Here is a 14,814-nt window from a genome sequence, read left to right on the forward strand (position 1 = left end):
TTGTCCCTTTCTGTAGCTGGAGAGCAGGCCGTGAATGGGACAGACCGAGAGCTCAGGGAGGGGGAGCAGAAGGAAAGAAGCCGATGCCGGGCATTTCTTTTAAAAGAAGCCCCTCAAAATGAGCCACCCTCGCTGGGAGATCCCGCAGCTGGGGGACCCTTCGATTTGAATGATGGGCTTCATTTCATTTTTCTGGGTGAATTTCATGGTCCCCCGAAACAGGAAATGGCCCCGAGAAGGCCTCTGAGGCACGAGTCACTTGTGTACGGAGAATGCATGGAGCCGGGCCAAGGCAGCGAGGCGGAGCTGCAATCAGCCTTCGCGGAGGGCCGGCTCCATGGCGGGGGCTAGCACAGCATCAGAGACGGCCGCCCTTCCCGTGCTGGGCCCTTTCCCGCCCCCCGGGGCCCTCTTCACCTTCCTGAAGTCATCAATGCTTAAAAGGCCCGTCCCAGACTCATCGTAGCTTTTGAAGGTTCTCCGCATGGGCCGCCAGCAATGGAGGATTTTGGGCTGAATTCTCAGCAAAGCCGCGTAGAAGGAGGGGCTCTGAGTCCCGGCACCTTTCTGGGTAGGAGAAGGAGGAAATGGAGAGCCTGAAGAACCAGAATCCACCCTGGGGCAGCCTCCAGGCTTCTCCACGCCTGCTGGCAAATTCTATCCTCCTCTGTCCTCCCTGTCACTCCTGACGGCTCCCCACCCAAACTGAAACCCCCTTTTCTGCCTCCACTTCTCTTCTCTTCCTCTTTTAAAAAATACTTTCCATCTTAGTAACAACTCTAAGACAGAAGGGCAAGGCCTAGGCAAATAGAGTTAAAGTGACTTGCCCAGGGTCACCCCGCTAAGAAGTGTCTGAGACCAGATTTGAACCCAGGTCCTTCCAACTCCAGGCCTGGAGCTCTATCTACCTCTCTGCCCCCCAAGTTCTCCTCTACCCCAACACTCCCTAGAGCAGTGATGGGCAAACTTTTTAAAGAGGGGACCAAAGGAAAGGAAATGCTCCTCTGTCAGTCTGTTTCTAAGGCAACTCTTTCCAAGTTTCATCGTGTTGTATCCTACTCACTGTATTCGTCACATTAGGAATAATGTCTCCCAGCCGGATAGAACATTTGAGGGGACTGCATCTGGCCCGCAGGCTGTAGTTTGCCCATCGCTGCCCTGCCATTCAATTCAGCACACACTTATTTAGCACCTCCCAGGAGCCAGGCACCCTAAAGAAGCTTCTATCCTGCCTGCGGAAACGACGTGTATAAACACAGCCTGCCAATCAGCATGCATGTAGCGCCTACTGTGTGCTGGATAGCACAGGAAGTGCTGGGGAGACAGAGACAAGAAGGAGGCCGGCTCTGCCCTCGGAGGACGGAAATTCTGAAGGAGCGGATCAGTCAAGAGCGAGTCCCCAAGCAGTGACGGAGCAGCGCCCAGCTCCCAGCATCCCCTGCGGTTACACACTCAGCAGGACAAGAACGTGCAAAATAAAATAGAACTCAGTAATTGGGAGTGCCGGGTCTTAAGGAATGAGCTGGAATCAGGAAAGGCTGGGCAGAGGGGATGGCCTGAGCCTTGAGGGCACTCAGTCCTTCCGTCCTCCATCCTCCTGGGCTCCCCAGGCTGGACCTCCAAGACCTTCCGAGCTGGGACAGGCCTTCTCGGCTCCTTCCACCTCTCTCCTCCCCCGGCCCCCTGTTCTCTCTGAGCCAGCGTGGAGGACCTCAGCAGGGACATCACGCTGTTCTCAGCTACAAACTGACCCTCACTCCCCAGCTGTAAAACGAGGAAGGATGGAGGGGCCAGAGAGGAGGAACTCTGCTTCGGACATACTGAGCTTGGGGTAACGATGGGCTGACCCTCGTTCGTCCAGACCCTCTCTGGAGCCCAGTGATGTGCCTGTCACTGAATGGGAATTTAGCCAAGGCGACGTGCTATGTGTCACAAGGCAGGACTCCAACCCGGCCCTCTGGGCAAGCCAGCACAATGCCTCCCCATCGGCATCGGAGCCCACGTTCACCACAACTGGGCGCACTTCCACAGCCCCAGCTGGCAAATGGGTGAGGCATTGCCCCATTTACATAGCAGAAAACTGAGGCTTAGAGAAGGGAATTTGCCCTCCTAAGTTTAGATCTAAGTGTCCCTATTCTAAGACCTTTGCACTTCCCATTACCAGGCACTGCTCTCCACCCAAATGCTCTCTGATCTGTGGGGGCGATACCCAGAGGAAAATGAAGCTCCGGACAGGAGAGAGGGTGTCCAGGAGGCCTAAGGGTCAGCTCTTAGGAGCTACAGAGAACCCTGCAGTCACTCGCTCAGGTTCACAAGAGGGCAAATGAGGGACAGGACAGAGCTTTCCCGTGGAACGGTGGCTCTCAACATTTTTCGTTCTACAAACCCCTTTAAACAACAAGAAATGTATTCTGAAGCTCCCGGTAATTTAATATCATACTCATAATATTCTTTTAGATGGATCTTACAACACAGGCACGCTTCTGACTATATTGATAACTTTTGCCCCCAAAAGCACCAAGTTTAAAGTTTGGATTATGTAATTATATTTGTTGCGAAATTTTATCATGTTTATGCAAATTCTAAATATTAAATTATAAAGCTGTAATTATAAAATAATCATGAATAACTTGGAAAATATTCTGTAAGATCCAAAAAAGTAATCTAGAAATTCTCATTTGCTTACTAGTCTCTGTAAGACTTCATATTAAACTTCCTTATTTTATAAGTTTTATTTGATATAAATAATATTTTTATAAAATAAGCAAGTTAGAACTTAAAAGATTTTAAGCTTACTAATCACATATAAATTTAATTTCAATTTTGGACTTTTTTAAAACAAAGGTTTGTAATATTTGGCTTCACACCAGACAAACACAGTCTTAAATCTGGTTCTACATCAAGCTTATTTCTGGAGATTGATTTAAAACAAGAATAAAGTGAAAATGTTTGCTCACACAAATATGTGGTAGAAAAAATGGTAAGAGAGTCTTACGAGGTCTCTGCTGAAAAGATGGAAATTCATTTTTTTAAAATTTAGCCACCTAACCAATAAATAAAAGTGGATCGTTAATGTGATATGAAATAATTTACTTTTCTTTTGGCTGATGATGTCCTTTTATTAAATGATAAATGCAGCGCACTTACAGTTCAACTGCACATATTGCTTCATTTTGAACAATGTTTACATAGAAACTATGGAAAGAATCTCTTCAGACATAACTCTCTTCTCTTCTGCCACTGGCACACCAGTTATACTCTTTTCAAAACCCCACTGAAGAAGTGTGATCAGTATTGGCAACGAGTTCATTTGAAAATCCACCATACAGGAGGATAGTATAAGGGCAGGAGGTTTAAATCAGGAAGCAGACTTAATACTGCAACAAGAGGCAATACGAGGTCTGTTTCCACAGAACATTGGTGATGGGTCCACAATGGTTTTCATGCACACGTCCAATGATCATGAGTTTTAAACAGCCTGACATTCATGCCACAAGAATGCAGATGTTTGTAACATCTCCTTTGTGTGATTCCACAGTTGATGAGGTCCAATGAGGGGGTAACAGAAGAAAGGGAATTATTCTGGGGCAGTGTTGAGAACCCCTTCAACTGACTGTCATTTAGGAGTCAGTGTGGGCTCAAATGGCAAACACCTGTGGTGGTTTGAAAACATTTTGATGACAGTTGAAAAATTGCCGAAACACACCATGTTTGGTTAGAGGCGGTCAGAGTTTGATGTAATCAGAGCATGAAGATCAAAATCGCCATGTGCATGATTGTGACAGTTTCAAATCAATTGAGAAACAAAACCAGAATGCTTCAAGGTTGCACATGCTTGTCATAGAGAAACAAATATACATTTTTGTCACAGAAGTGGGCAATAATGTGCTGCCTGAGGTGCCAATAAACAATGTTACGCATGAGCCGCTGGGGCCGGCATCACGAAGCTCCACTAAGTGAGAGCCACAGCTGGCCACACACGACGGCCCAGGAAGAGGGCGCAGGTGCAAGTTCAGCTGCTTCCATTCAGGCTGCCAGGGTTAGAGCCTGAATGTGAAATCACAGCCTCATTCCCCATTCCAGCAGACATGTCGCCTGGGCTCCAGACACCAGAGCCAGATCCCTGCCCTCCCACACCTGTCCCGACAAAGAGCCAAAGGTGACAAGGGAGGGCCTTCTAGTCTTCTAGTCCCATAGTCTCTCCTCCAACTTTCAGTCAATGATCTGCTCCTATAGATTATCCCGCTCTCTACTGAGCTGATCCCTGGGCTTATGATTTAATTAAGAAGGCGCAAACTCACTCCCTTAGTCCTCTCTATTAACTGATTCTCCCTATGTGCCTACAACTGTGCGGACATCCTGATATTCACCCAGAGCATCCTGTGGTCCGTCTATGGCCAAGCCCTTGCCCCCGCCACCTTTCAACCCTCCCAGAACAAACGTCCCTTCTTCCCTGGTCACCCTTCTCCTTTGTGTGTTTTCTTCTCCTATCTTGAGTGCAGAGAGCACCTCTTGTTCCCTTTAATGTCTGTATCTCATCCCTGTGCTTGCCACAGTAAGTCTTTAAAAGACAGCTTTTGGGGGCAGCGAGGTGGTTCAGCGGAGCGAGCCTGGGTTCAAATCTGGCCTAGCTGTGTGGCCCTGAGCAGGCCCCTTAATCCCCACTGCTTTAGCCCTTGCTGCTCTTCCGCATCGGACCCAGCACGCAGCATCGCCTCTAAGATGGATGGCCAGGGGCCGGGGGTACGTACCATCATGTAGACCTGCTGGATCTTCATCCTCTGCATCAGCGAGTTCTCCTTTGGCTTTAAGAGAAGGATGCAGCTCTGGAAGAAGTCGCAGTACGCGAACTTGCCGTTGTTCTTCAGGTCATACTTCGTTATGAGATTCTGGCAGTCCTCTTTGCTGAGGTCCAGGTTGTACTTGTCCACCAGAGCTGGGACACAAAAGCGGGGAGTCAGCACCCGAGCCTTTCCAGTGGAGAGCCCGTTACTCCCAAGAACCCCGACAGGCAGGGCGGAGGCCGTGGCTCCATTGCTCCAGATGCGGAAAGAAGCTCTCTGCCAGGAATTGTCGCAGGCAGCTCTCTCCAAAGATCCCTCATTGACCCGGTCCAGGGGACCTTCACCCCCACCCCACGCCATGGGCATTTCCCCACAATAGCAGGGGGTGGGGGGGAGGGCAGATGTTGTCAATCTAATTTTACAGATTAGGAAACTGAGGATTGGAGAGAAGCCACGACTCCTCCTCTGTTAGATCCAGACCCGCTGTGATGTCTGCAATGACTCGCCCCTGGAAACACGGTGGCAGAGGGAAGAGCCTCCCTGGAGGGCGTATGCTCAGCTCTTTGCCATCCTGCTGACGTAGGTGGAGATAATCAGCCGAATGATGGCACAGCAGGGACGTGACCCATCCGTTACCCAGAGAAGGACGTTAGGGAGCCCCAGCTCCCGTGTCTCCGACATTTCCTAGCTTCCGTCTCTGTCCTGGGCCCTGGGCTAGGGGCCGGGTGACCAGGACCAAGAGGAGGCTGGCATGACTGCGGGCTCCTGGCTAAAGGAAGAGGCCTCTTTGGGGCCTGCTCCTGTGTGACTCGGAAGGTCAGCTGCCTTGTGACTGTCCACAAAAAAAGGATCTGTCACGATCTCTGTCCTACTCGTGTGGCCTGTGGCAAGTCCCTCCTCCCCTCTCAAACCTCAGTTCCCTCATCTGCAAAGTGAAGGAGGGGCTGGACTAGAGAACCTCAAAGATGTCTGGAGTCCACCCTTCACAGGAGAGGAATAGGAGACCTGGGGTCACATGACGAGCAGGACCCTGCCTCAGTTTCCTTGTTTGTAAAATGAGATCAGACCACACGGTCGGACCTCGCACACCACAAGGGGAAAAGAAGAGAGAGATGGAACCTTGGAATTCAGGCACAGAGATTTCTCCCTGTTTGTCCACGTCCTTCTCTTTGCATTCTTTCAGCATTTCCTTCCAGAAGCCCTGGATCTTCTTTCTCAACCTGTTTTCTATAGCTTCACAATTCTGCAAAGGGGGGACGCCGGTCTTGGAGCCTGTGGAGCTGGCAGTCCCTGGAACCTGGAAGCGAGGAGCAAAGAGAGCCATTGGCGAGAAAGCTCAGCTTGGTGGAGGCCTCTCAAGGGTGGGGAAGCGGCCCGCTCTCAGGCTTCCCTCCGGGCCTGCTTTGGGGGGAAGAAAGGAAGGAGCCAGGATGCCCCTCTTGTGGCCAGAGAGAGCCCCCAGGCCCACAGGGGTCTCCGATTGAGGTTCCCTATCCTGCTATGGCCACATCGGAACATGAGGCTCCCTGGGAGCAAAGGCCTTTTCCCGGGACTGGCTCAATGCTACATACGTAGCAAGGGTCAGAGCCAGAGCTTGAGCCAGGCGAGGCGTCTGACTGCAGCGGAGTCCCCCCACTCCCACCCAGGGCCTGTCCCCTCCCCTTCAGGCCTAGCCCCTGCCTCTGGAGCACTGGCCGTGGGGCCCTACGGCCAGCAAAGACTCGGTCACCCCAAGAGAGCAGGGAAAGGCTGGAGGAGAAATCAGAGCCGCCCCGGGGCCAACTTACATTTTCTGCTCCAGTCTGGGGCCGGGGAGCAGAGCCTGGAACGGGAGCAGGTCCGGCCACTGGGGCCATTCCTGCCTCGACCTCCGGGGTGGTGCTGGGTCTCTGGGATTTGGTCGGATCTGCCGTGGCCGGAGGGCTCAGAGATTTCTCCATGTTGAACTTGCACAAGAACTCCTGGTACTTCAGCCTCCCTTCGCTGTTGAGGGGAAGCTCATTCCAGAAGGTCTCAAACTAGTGCCAAAGGGAAAGCCATGTTAGGTGGCCACCCCAAAGCCAAGAGGAACAAAAGCCAACCCACGTCCCACCCAATGCCCGCAGCTTCCGCCCTGGAGGAGGAAGAGGAGGAAACGATGGTACTCGCTCCATTTTGAAATGGAATTTGAACCTTCGTGGGCATCCTGGGGCCATCCAACCTTGAGTTACTCACAGAAGAACGAGGAGAAGCACGACCGGCCATCGGCCTCCTGGCGCGCCCTGCTTTCTCCCTGGGACGCCGGGGCTCTACAGACATCCCAACGGGACGTGCCCTCCTGCCGTCCCATCAGCCCTTCCCTCGGAGGGAGAAGCGAGCCTCCTGACGAAACCAACAGGGAGACATTTGGACAAATGGGAAGGATTCGATAGCGCCACAGCCATGAGTCGGACCAGCGGAGAAGGGGCTTTGGATTTGATCCTGCGATCCCCCTTTCCTGTGATTGTCTCCTTCAAAGATCCCCGAATCCAAAGAGGCTGTGATGTCTCAACCTCTCGCCTCCTGGATCCCAGCAGATAGGACCAGGCCCTCCATTCCATGGTGGCTCATCGGGTCAGAGATCTGGAGCTAGAAAGGGCCTCCGTCCCGTCCTCTCAGTTCCCGTTTCCTCCGTCCGAGGAAAGGCAAACACGACCGTCTGCCTGGACTCTTGCAGCATAAACTTCCTAACAAGTTTCCCTACTTCCCCTCTCCCTGCCTTTAAACCATGTCCAAGACAAGTCGATAAGGATTTAATAAGGACCTACTATGTGCCAGGCACTGTGCCAAGCACTGAGCACAGAAGGAGAGGCAAAATATACAGCAAAAAGCTCTCAGAAGCTCCCAGTCCAATGGAGGAGACAAAAGGCACTCGGTCGTGTCCAGGTAAGACCAAGCCAGGAACAACCCACAAAAGAAGTCACTTGAATGAAAGGAGATCAGGAAAGGCATCCTGTAGAAGGTGGGCTTTTCATGGGGCCTCGAAGGAAGCCGGGGAAGCCTCCAGGAGGGTGAGATGAGGAGGGAGAGAATCCCAGCCACTGGGGACAGCCAGAGGAAATGCCCAGGCTTGGGAGCTGGAGTGTCCTGATGGAGAAACCATAAAAAGGGCATTGTCATTCGATTCGATCAGAGTCAAGTTTAAGAAGACTGGAAAAGTAGGAAAGGGCCAAGTTAAGAAGGGCTCTGGATGCTGGAAGATTTCCCATTTGATCCTGGAAGAAATAGGGATGGACAGTTAGGTGGTGCGATGGAGGTAGTGCCGGGCCAAGAGTCGGGAACACTCCTCTTCCTGAGTTCAAATCTAGCCTTGGACATTTACTAGCTGTGTGAACCTGGGCAAGTCACTTCACCATTTGCCTCTGTTACCTCCTTTGTAAAAATGAATTGAAGCAGGAAATGGCAAACCACTCTAGTATCTCTGCCAAGAAAACCCTAAATGGGGTCACAAAGAGTCAACCTGAACCACAGAAACAAAGTAATAGGGAGCCACTGGAGTATAGGGAAGTGGGGGAGAGGGAGATGACACTGAACTTTAGGGAGCTCATTTTCGTGTCTAAAAGAGGAAGGTGTGGGTGGGAGGTGATGCGCCTGCTCTGGCCCAGGGTGAGGCCATGGAGGAGATGCTGGAGGGGGAACAACATTACTAGGAAAGTGGAGGAGGAGGAAGAAGGCATCTACTGAGCATTCAGTTTGCCATATCAGGAAAACATCTGGAGATGAGACTGCAGGATCAGCAGAGAGGTCAGAGCAGGCCCAAGCAAGGTGACAACGACCAACAGAGAGACGGCCGGGAAGGGCATGGCAGTTAGTGAAGCAGTACAGAGGGAGAGGAGAGGAGAACCCAGGATCAAAGCCAGCAGCACCCACAGTTAGAGGGAATGCTCTGGATGAAGATGCAGCAAAGGAAACGGGAGGAGTGGCCAGGGAGGCCGGAGGAGAACCAAGAGGGGTTGAGGGAGTCCTCCCAGGACTCAGCGAGAAGAGCAATCCACGGTGTCTGAGGCTGGACAAGGAGACTGGGGACGGAGAAAAGATGGCTGGACGTGGCTGCTAAGTGATCGCGAGCTTTGGAGAGAGCAGTTTGGGCAAAATGATAAGGTCGGAAGGCAGGAGCAGAAGGGCCAGCATTTAAAAAAAGGAGGGGGAGAGGAAGTGTTGGCTTTAGCCACAAAGGGCAGAAAAGAGAGAGGGAAGGACCAAGGGAGGGAGCTTTTCAGGATGAGGGAGATGTGGACTTGTTTAGAAGCAGTAAGGAAAGACACAGAGAAGGACTGAAAATAAGTTAAAGAGGGAGGCAGCTGGGCGGCTCAGAGGATGGAGAGCCAGGCCTAGAGACAGGAGGTCCTGGGTTCCAATCTGGCCTCAAACACTTCCTTGCTGGGTGACCCTGGGCAAGTCACTTAACCCCCATTGCCTATCCTCTGCCTTGGAACCGATGCTTAAGAATGGGGATGACAGAGGGGGCAATCTGTTGGAGGAAATGGCACGGCATGGGATCACTTGAGCATGTATCTGTGTAAGGAATAAGGTCACTTCACCATGAGGGATGGGAATGACAGGACGCAGCGGCAGAAGGCACTTGAGTGACATGAAATGAGGAGGAGGAGGAGGGAAGAAGAGGGAGCTCACAGCAAATGGCCTCCATTTTTTTCTGTAAAATTGGAGGCAGAGGGATGGGGACGGGGGCCACGGAAGGCTTAAGAGGGACGAAGAGGCCTGGAAGAGCCATGACGGATGAGGAACACGGGGCCGTGGTGAGGACCCAGTTGAACTTAACAGAAATCTGCAGTGGACCTAGACAGAATGGCTGGGCAATTTTCCATTCAGCAGTCAATGTGGCTTCACATAATGGGAGTGATCTAAGGCAAAGGCTTAGTCGGATGTCATCTGCAGTAGGGATTGGAGAGAAGAGGCTGTGAAGAGATGAAACGATTGCCCGAGGGGATGAGATGGGGAAAGAAGAGAGCAGTTCATGCAGAAGAGATGGCCTGGGAGAGACCTGAGGAACCAAGGGAAGGGGGTCCCCGTGCACACGAAGAGGAGGGATTTGTAAGGGGAGGCCAAAGGCCAACAGAATATGGTCAGAGAAGAGGATTTCCAAATGGCAAGATGGTGGGTGGCACCGTCTGTGTGTGTGTGGTGGAGATGAGGCGAAGGAGGAGTTCCTGAGAAGTGGGGAGCCCGAGAAACTGAGTGGTCGGGGTGGAAGAGGGAGAGCCACTGTGTGCTCTGGGGCCCCCCAGTATGAGCCGGGGAGCTGGAGAGGAAAGACAAATGGGGAGCCAAAGGAGCAAACTGAAGAGAATGACCCGGGGACTTTGACTGAACCTCATGAACCACAAAGGGAGTGAGGCTACTGAGGGTCAGAGGTGGGAGGGGAGCATGGAGTACTCTAATTCCCTGCCTCCACCAGGGAGCCAAAGAGCCTGAGGGAAGGTGCAGCCAGGACGGGACAGGGTGGCTGCACCATTAGGGGCAGCGGGTAGAAGAAGTGCAGTGAATGGCACTGCAGAGTAGAAGGGCTGGATGGGGTTTGGTTGAAACTTTGGGGTGGGAGGGTTGGGGGGATGAGGAATGTGGGGGCAGGCCTGGGGTTTGGAGGCTGATCTAGCAGACTTCCAAGTCTCTGGAGTGAGAAGATCATTTCAGAAGGAGGCTGGATGGGAGGCACATGGCCACGTGGCGAGAGTGTGGGCTCCTCCTCCCAAGTCCTCTTCCCTCCAAAGGCTGGAGATGAGGCAGGAGGGCGCAGCTGGAGAGGGAAGTGAAGCCTGAGCAGCAGGACAGAGAAGTCTTGTTCCCCACCAGCTTTCCTCTTCTTCTTCTTCCCTCAAAGGACGTGGGAGGCTTTAGTCCAAGGGAGGCTGTTCCTCTCTGCCCCAGAGATTGTCACCTCCCAGCTGGGAGACTGGGGGGAGCACGAGGTGGCAGGTGCCTTGTGCTGGTCCAGATGGAAGCTGCCCAGCCAGGGCCCATCAGGAGAGGGACGGTGCCAGGAGCTCACGGTCTGTGGTCTTTCCCCCTGAGGAAGCCGCAGCAGGACGTGGCAGACCCTACGGCATTTATAAAGTACCGATCATGTTCTACAAGTGCTGGGGGTATAAGGGAGGCAGACAGGGACCCAGGCATCCAGGAGCTTACTTCTAAAGGGAGAGGCAACATGTAAGTAACTGGAGCGATATAAGATATAAACAGAGCAGTCTGGGGAGAGGAGGGAATGGAGCAGGAAATGCCTCCTGCAGGCTCTTGGAGGAAGACTGGGAGCCCCTCCAGGGCAGGGATCAGGGGGGTTGCTAGTCCCTGGCACATAATAGGACTTCATAGATTATTGTGTTGGCTGGAAGTCAGGGAAGCTAAGAGGCCAAGGTGAGGTGAGGAAGGAGACTATCCCAGGCATGAAGGCAGTGCAAGGCAGGAGATGGGACCTGGGTTACGTCCGAGGATGAGGGACCACTCAAGGGCTGTGTCCATTCTGGCTGGCTCCCTGGGAGCTCAGGGTTTCCTGTGGAAGGGGACGTCTCTTGTGCATCCCTAGGGCCAGGAAGGAGGCTCTGGAGGGCCTTCCTGAAGGTTCCCCCTCTCCATGCTCATTGAGCAGCCTCCTGAGGCCATGAGTTTCCAGGTTCCTTGATCATGTGAAGGGAAGGCTAAAGAGCTGGATGAGGACGTTTATCAAGTCTCTTCCATGTCTAACTTCTTACCCTAACAGCCCACATTCTTCTTTGACTTTTCCCATGATGCCAGGCTGGCACATCCCTTCTGGCTGGACAGGTCATCTCTGGGTAGATGCTGGGTGTGCTTTTATTCCGCCAGGAGGAAGCCTGACCTATGGCCTCTTGGGCTTTCCCTCTATGGCCTACAGGAGGACCCCAGCCCCAGCCCAGGCAGGAGGGCCTCTGCCACCACACTGAGCCCTAGAGCCAGGTGCCTTTTCCCCTTGTCTCCCTCCTGGTGAGATGGGAGCTAGACACGGGCTTCTTTCCATTTTCTCCCAGACAGATCAAAGGAGTGTGGAGACGGGAGAGACCAAGGAGGTCATCTCGAACCCACCCTTGTCTTTGGCAGAACAAGAACCTGAAGCCTACGAGAGATCCTGGTCTGGGGAAAAAGAGCAAAGGGCCCAAAGGAGACCTGGCTCTGCGAGGAGGAGGCGGCGTGAGTTCAGATTTCCCTTCTGCTTCTCATGTCCTTGGAGACTTTGGACAAATGGCTGCGGTGGTCTGTGTTTGCCTCGGTTTCTTTTTCTTCCAAACCAGGGGTTGGCCTCACCGGCCTCCAAGGTCCTTTGCAGCCCCACCACCCCATCTCTCAGCTTCCTCCCAGCAGGCCCAAATGCTTCCTCTCTCCCAGATCCCCCCAGTCAGACGGGAACGGTCCTGTGTCCGACTCCCCCTCGCCTTGTCCCTCTCTCGGTGGGTTTTCTTGAGGGCGCGTCCTGAGGGCAGACACTGGCTTCTCTCTCAGCTTTCTACCTCATCTGGTTTCAAGCACTCAAGCGCTTCTTAGGTTTGAATTTGAACCTATTTTCCAGTCGGGTTATGGTAGGTCTTAAATACCCGTCATGTCTCTGGAGGATAAGTGGGGGGTATTCTGGCCCTTCCTCGGCAGCACCATTAAAGGGCAGCTGATATTTCTGCCACCCCAGAAGGCTGGCAAAGGGTTTTTATGGATGCTGCCTCTTGGACGCCCTTCTGCCCCCCTGGCAGCCCTACCGGAAGGCAGCAGGCCTCGGGTGGTTAGACGGCACTGACCAGCCCCCTGGGCTAACAGCTCTGGCTTCCACTCCATCCCCCCGGATGCCCGTGGCCCAGTGGCCCGGCTGCCGGCAGGAGAGATGGGGGCCCGTCTTACTTGTTCATCATTCAGAATCTGGAAGTGACGGTTGCAAATGTTCCTGAATTCCTCCTTGGATGTCGTGCAGCTCCTGCTACAGTCCATGTCAGTAAATTCCTGGAGTAAGTTGGAGAAGCGAGTGGTCACGATATCCCGGACGCGAAGCAGGAGCTCTTTCAAGAAGGGGTCCTTCTGAGCTTTGGGCACAGAAACTTTCTGCATTTTCTCCGTCCACTCGGCAGCAGTCTAGACAAAAAGAGAGCCAACAATGGATTTGTTAAATAAAGAAGAGACCTCCTGCCACGGGAAGTCCCCTGGGGAAGCTGCCTTTGCAGGGAGACCTGCCCAAGCCCGTCCCGAAGAAAGGGAAGCCCCCAGCATTCGTGGCAAATGGAGACACGGGCCGTGAAGCCTCAGGAAAGGTCGGGCTTACAGAAAGAGGAAAAACGGTGAAGCCGAGTCTGTAAGAGGGAGACCAGTGGGCAAAGAAGGGGCCAGTGCCTTGGGCTCAAGTTCTGACTCGGGCGCTAAATTGCTAACCTCCTGAGCCTCAGTTTCCTCACCTGTAAAATGGGGATAATAGCATCACTCCACATGGTGCAGTGTTGGGAGGACCACTTTATAAATCAGACAAAGTGCTATTCGAGGGCAAGTTCTTTTATTTCGTTTTGGTTTTTTAAAGCCCTTCCCTTCTGCATTAGAATCGAGATGAAGTATGGGTTCCAAGGCAGAAGAGTGGTAAGGGCTAGGCAATGGGGGTTCAGTGACTTGCCCAGGGTCACCCAGCTGGCAAATGTCAGAGGGGAGGACAAGTCGTTAAGCCATTAGGAGAGTCAGTCATTAAATCAGTTAAGCACTATCTGGCAGGCACCGGATTTCACTGGGATAGGGAATTCTTGGTGTGGAAATTCCATCCTGGGATACAAAGGAGCACCTCATCCAGAACTCAGAGCCTCTCTGATGGAGCCCAGGGATACTGAAGAGGGAAGTGACAACACCTACAGGGGTCAGAGGCAGGGCTGGCACTCAGGCCTTCTTAACTCCACGGCAAGCTCTCAAAAGCCACTGAGCTACACTAAGATATTATTATTATTATCATCTTTAGTGTTCTTGGTAACAGTCGCCACCACTTTTCTTCTCTCAGACAAATATTCTGTCCACTTGGGCGACAGGGGGAAGACCATTAAAAAGAAAAGAACAGTTGGATGGGGATTTGTTCTGGGACCATTTCTATTGGAGCCTCAAGGAAAGAGATGAGAAGAGCTCGGAAATGATAGCAGAAGGCGAGCCGACATTCCTAAGGCTTTTATGCGATTAAAGAAACCAATTTGTCCCCTGGTCCAAAAGTCTATAGAACATTCCCCATAAACAGTCCTGAGGAGGAGAGTGACTTGTCCCGGGACCCTTCCTATCCGAACTCCGATAAAAAGGAAGAGGAGGAGACGCCAGGAGTAGTGGAATTACTCTGATCACAGCAGCAGGAGGAGGAGGAGGAAATTGCCAAAACATAACATTAATTTGCAAACTTAGAAGAGCCCCATTTTGATGTGGTCAGTCAAGACTTATTTACACATTATTGATAGTTACATGGGTGTGGTCTTTTCAGGTCTACATCCCCAATCATGTTCTCATCAACCCAAGTGTCCACGCAGTTGTTTTTCTTCTGTGTTTCTACTCCTGCAGTTCTTCTTCTGAATGTGGGTAGTGTTCCTTTCCATAAATCCCTCCGAATTGTCCTGGGTCATTGCATTGCTACCAGTACAGAAGCCCATTACATTCAATTTTACCACAGTGTATCCATCTCTGTGTACAACGTTCTCCTGGCTCTGCTCCTTTCACTCTGCATCACTTCCTGGAGGTCTTTCCAGTTCACATGGAATTCCTCCAGTTTATTATTCCTTTGAGCACAATAGTATTCCATCACCAACAGATACCACAATGTGTTCAGCCATTCCCCCAATTGAAGGGCAGACCCTTGCTTTCCAGTTTTTTGCCACCACAAAGAGCGCTGCTATAAATATTTTTGTGCAAGTCTGTTTATCTATGATAAGAGCCCCATTTTGAAGAAAAGTCATCATATTCAACAGCAATGACCTATCAAGGCTATGGGAAGGGGATGGAAGGGAAGGAATCAGAGCTGCCTTCTTCTGGCCCGCCTGCCACCAGGGCTGTCAGG

General features: G+C 52.2%; 1 protein-coding gene across 1 annotated transcript in view; it reads right to left on the reverse strand.

Moving 5' to 3' along the window:
* Nucleotides 1-14,814, reverse strand: part of EFCAB6 (EF-hand calcium binding domain 6) — a 96,224-nt gene that overhangs the window by 1,140 nt on the left and 80,270 nt on the right. Inside the window, exons 8-12 of the mRNA XM_044679294.1 lie at nucleotides 12,657-12,884; nucleotides 6,572-6,802; nucleotides 5,904-6,081; nucleotides 4,752-4,936; nucleotides 418-567 (exon numbers count right to left, since the gene is read on the reverse strand). Coding sequence (XP_044535229.1) covers nucleotides 418-567; nucleotides 4,752-4,936; nucleotides 5,904-6,081; nucleotides 6,572-6,802; nucleotides 12,657-12,884 — 972 coding nt within the window. The remainder of the gene's footprint in view (nucleotides 1-417; nucleotides 568-4,751; nucleotides 4,937-5,903; nucleotides 6,082-6,571; nucleotides 6,803-12,656; nucleotides 12,885-14,814) is intronic.

This window comes from Gracilinanus agilis, chromosome 5 (genome assembly GCF_016433145.1).
Source record: "Gracilinanus agilis isolate LMUSP501 chromosome 5, AgileGrace, whole genome shotgun sequence".
In the NCBI taxonomy this organism is placed as follows: domain Eukaryota; kingdom Metazoa; phylum Chordata; class Mammalia; order Didelphimorphia; family Didelphidae; genus Gracilinanus; species Gracilinanus agilis.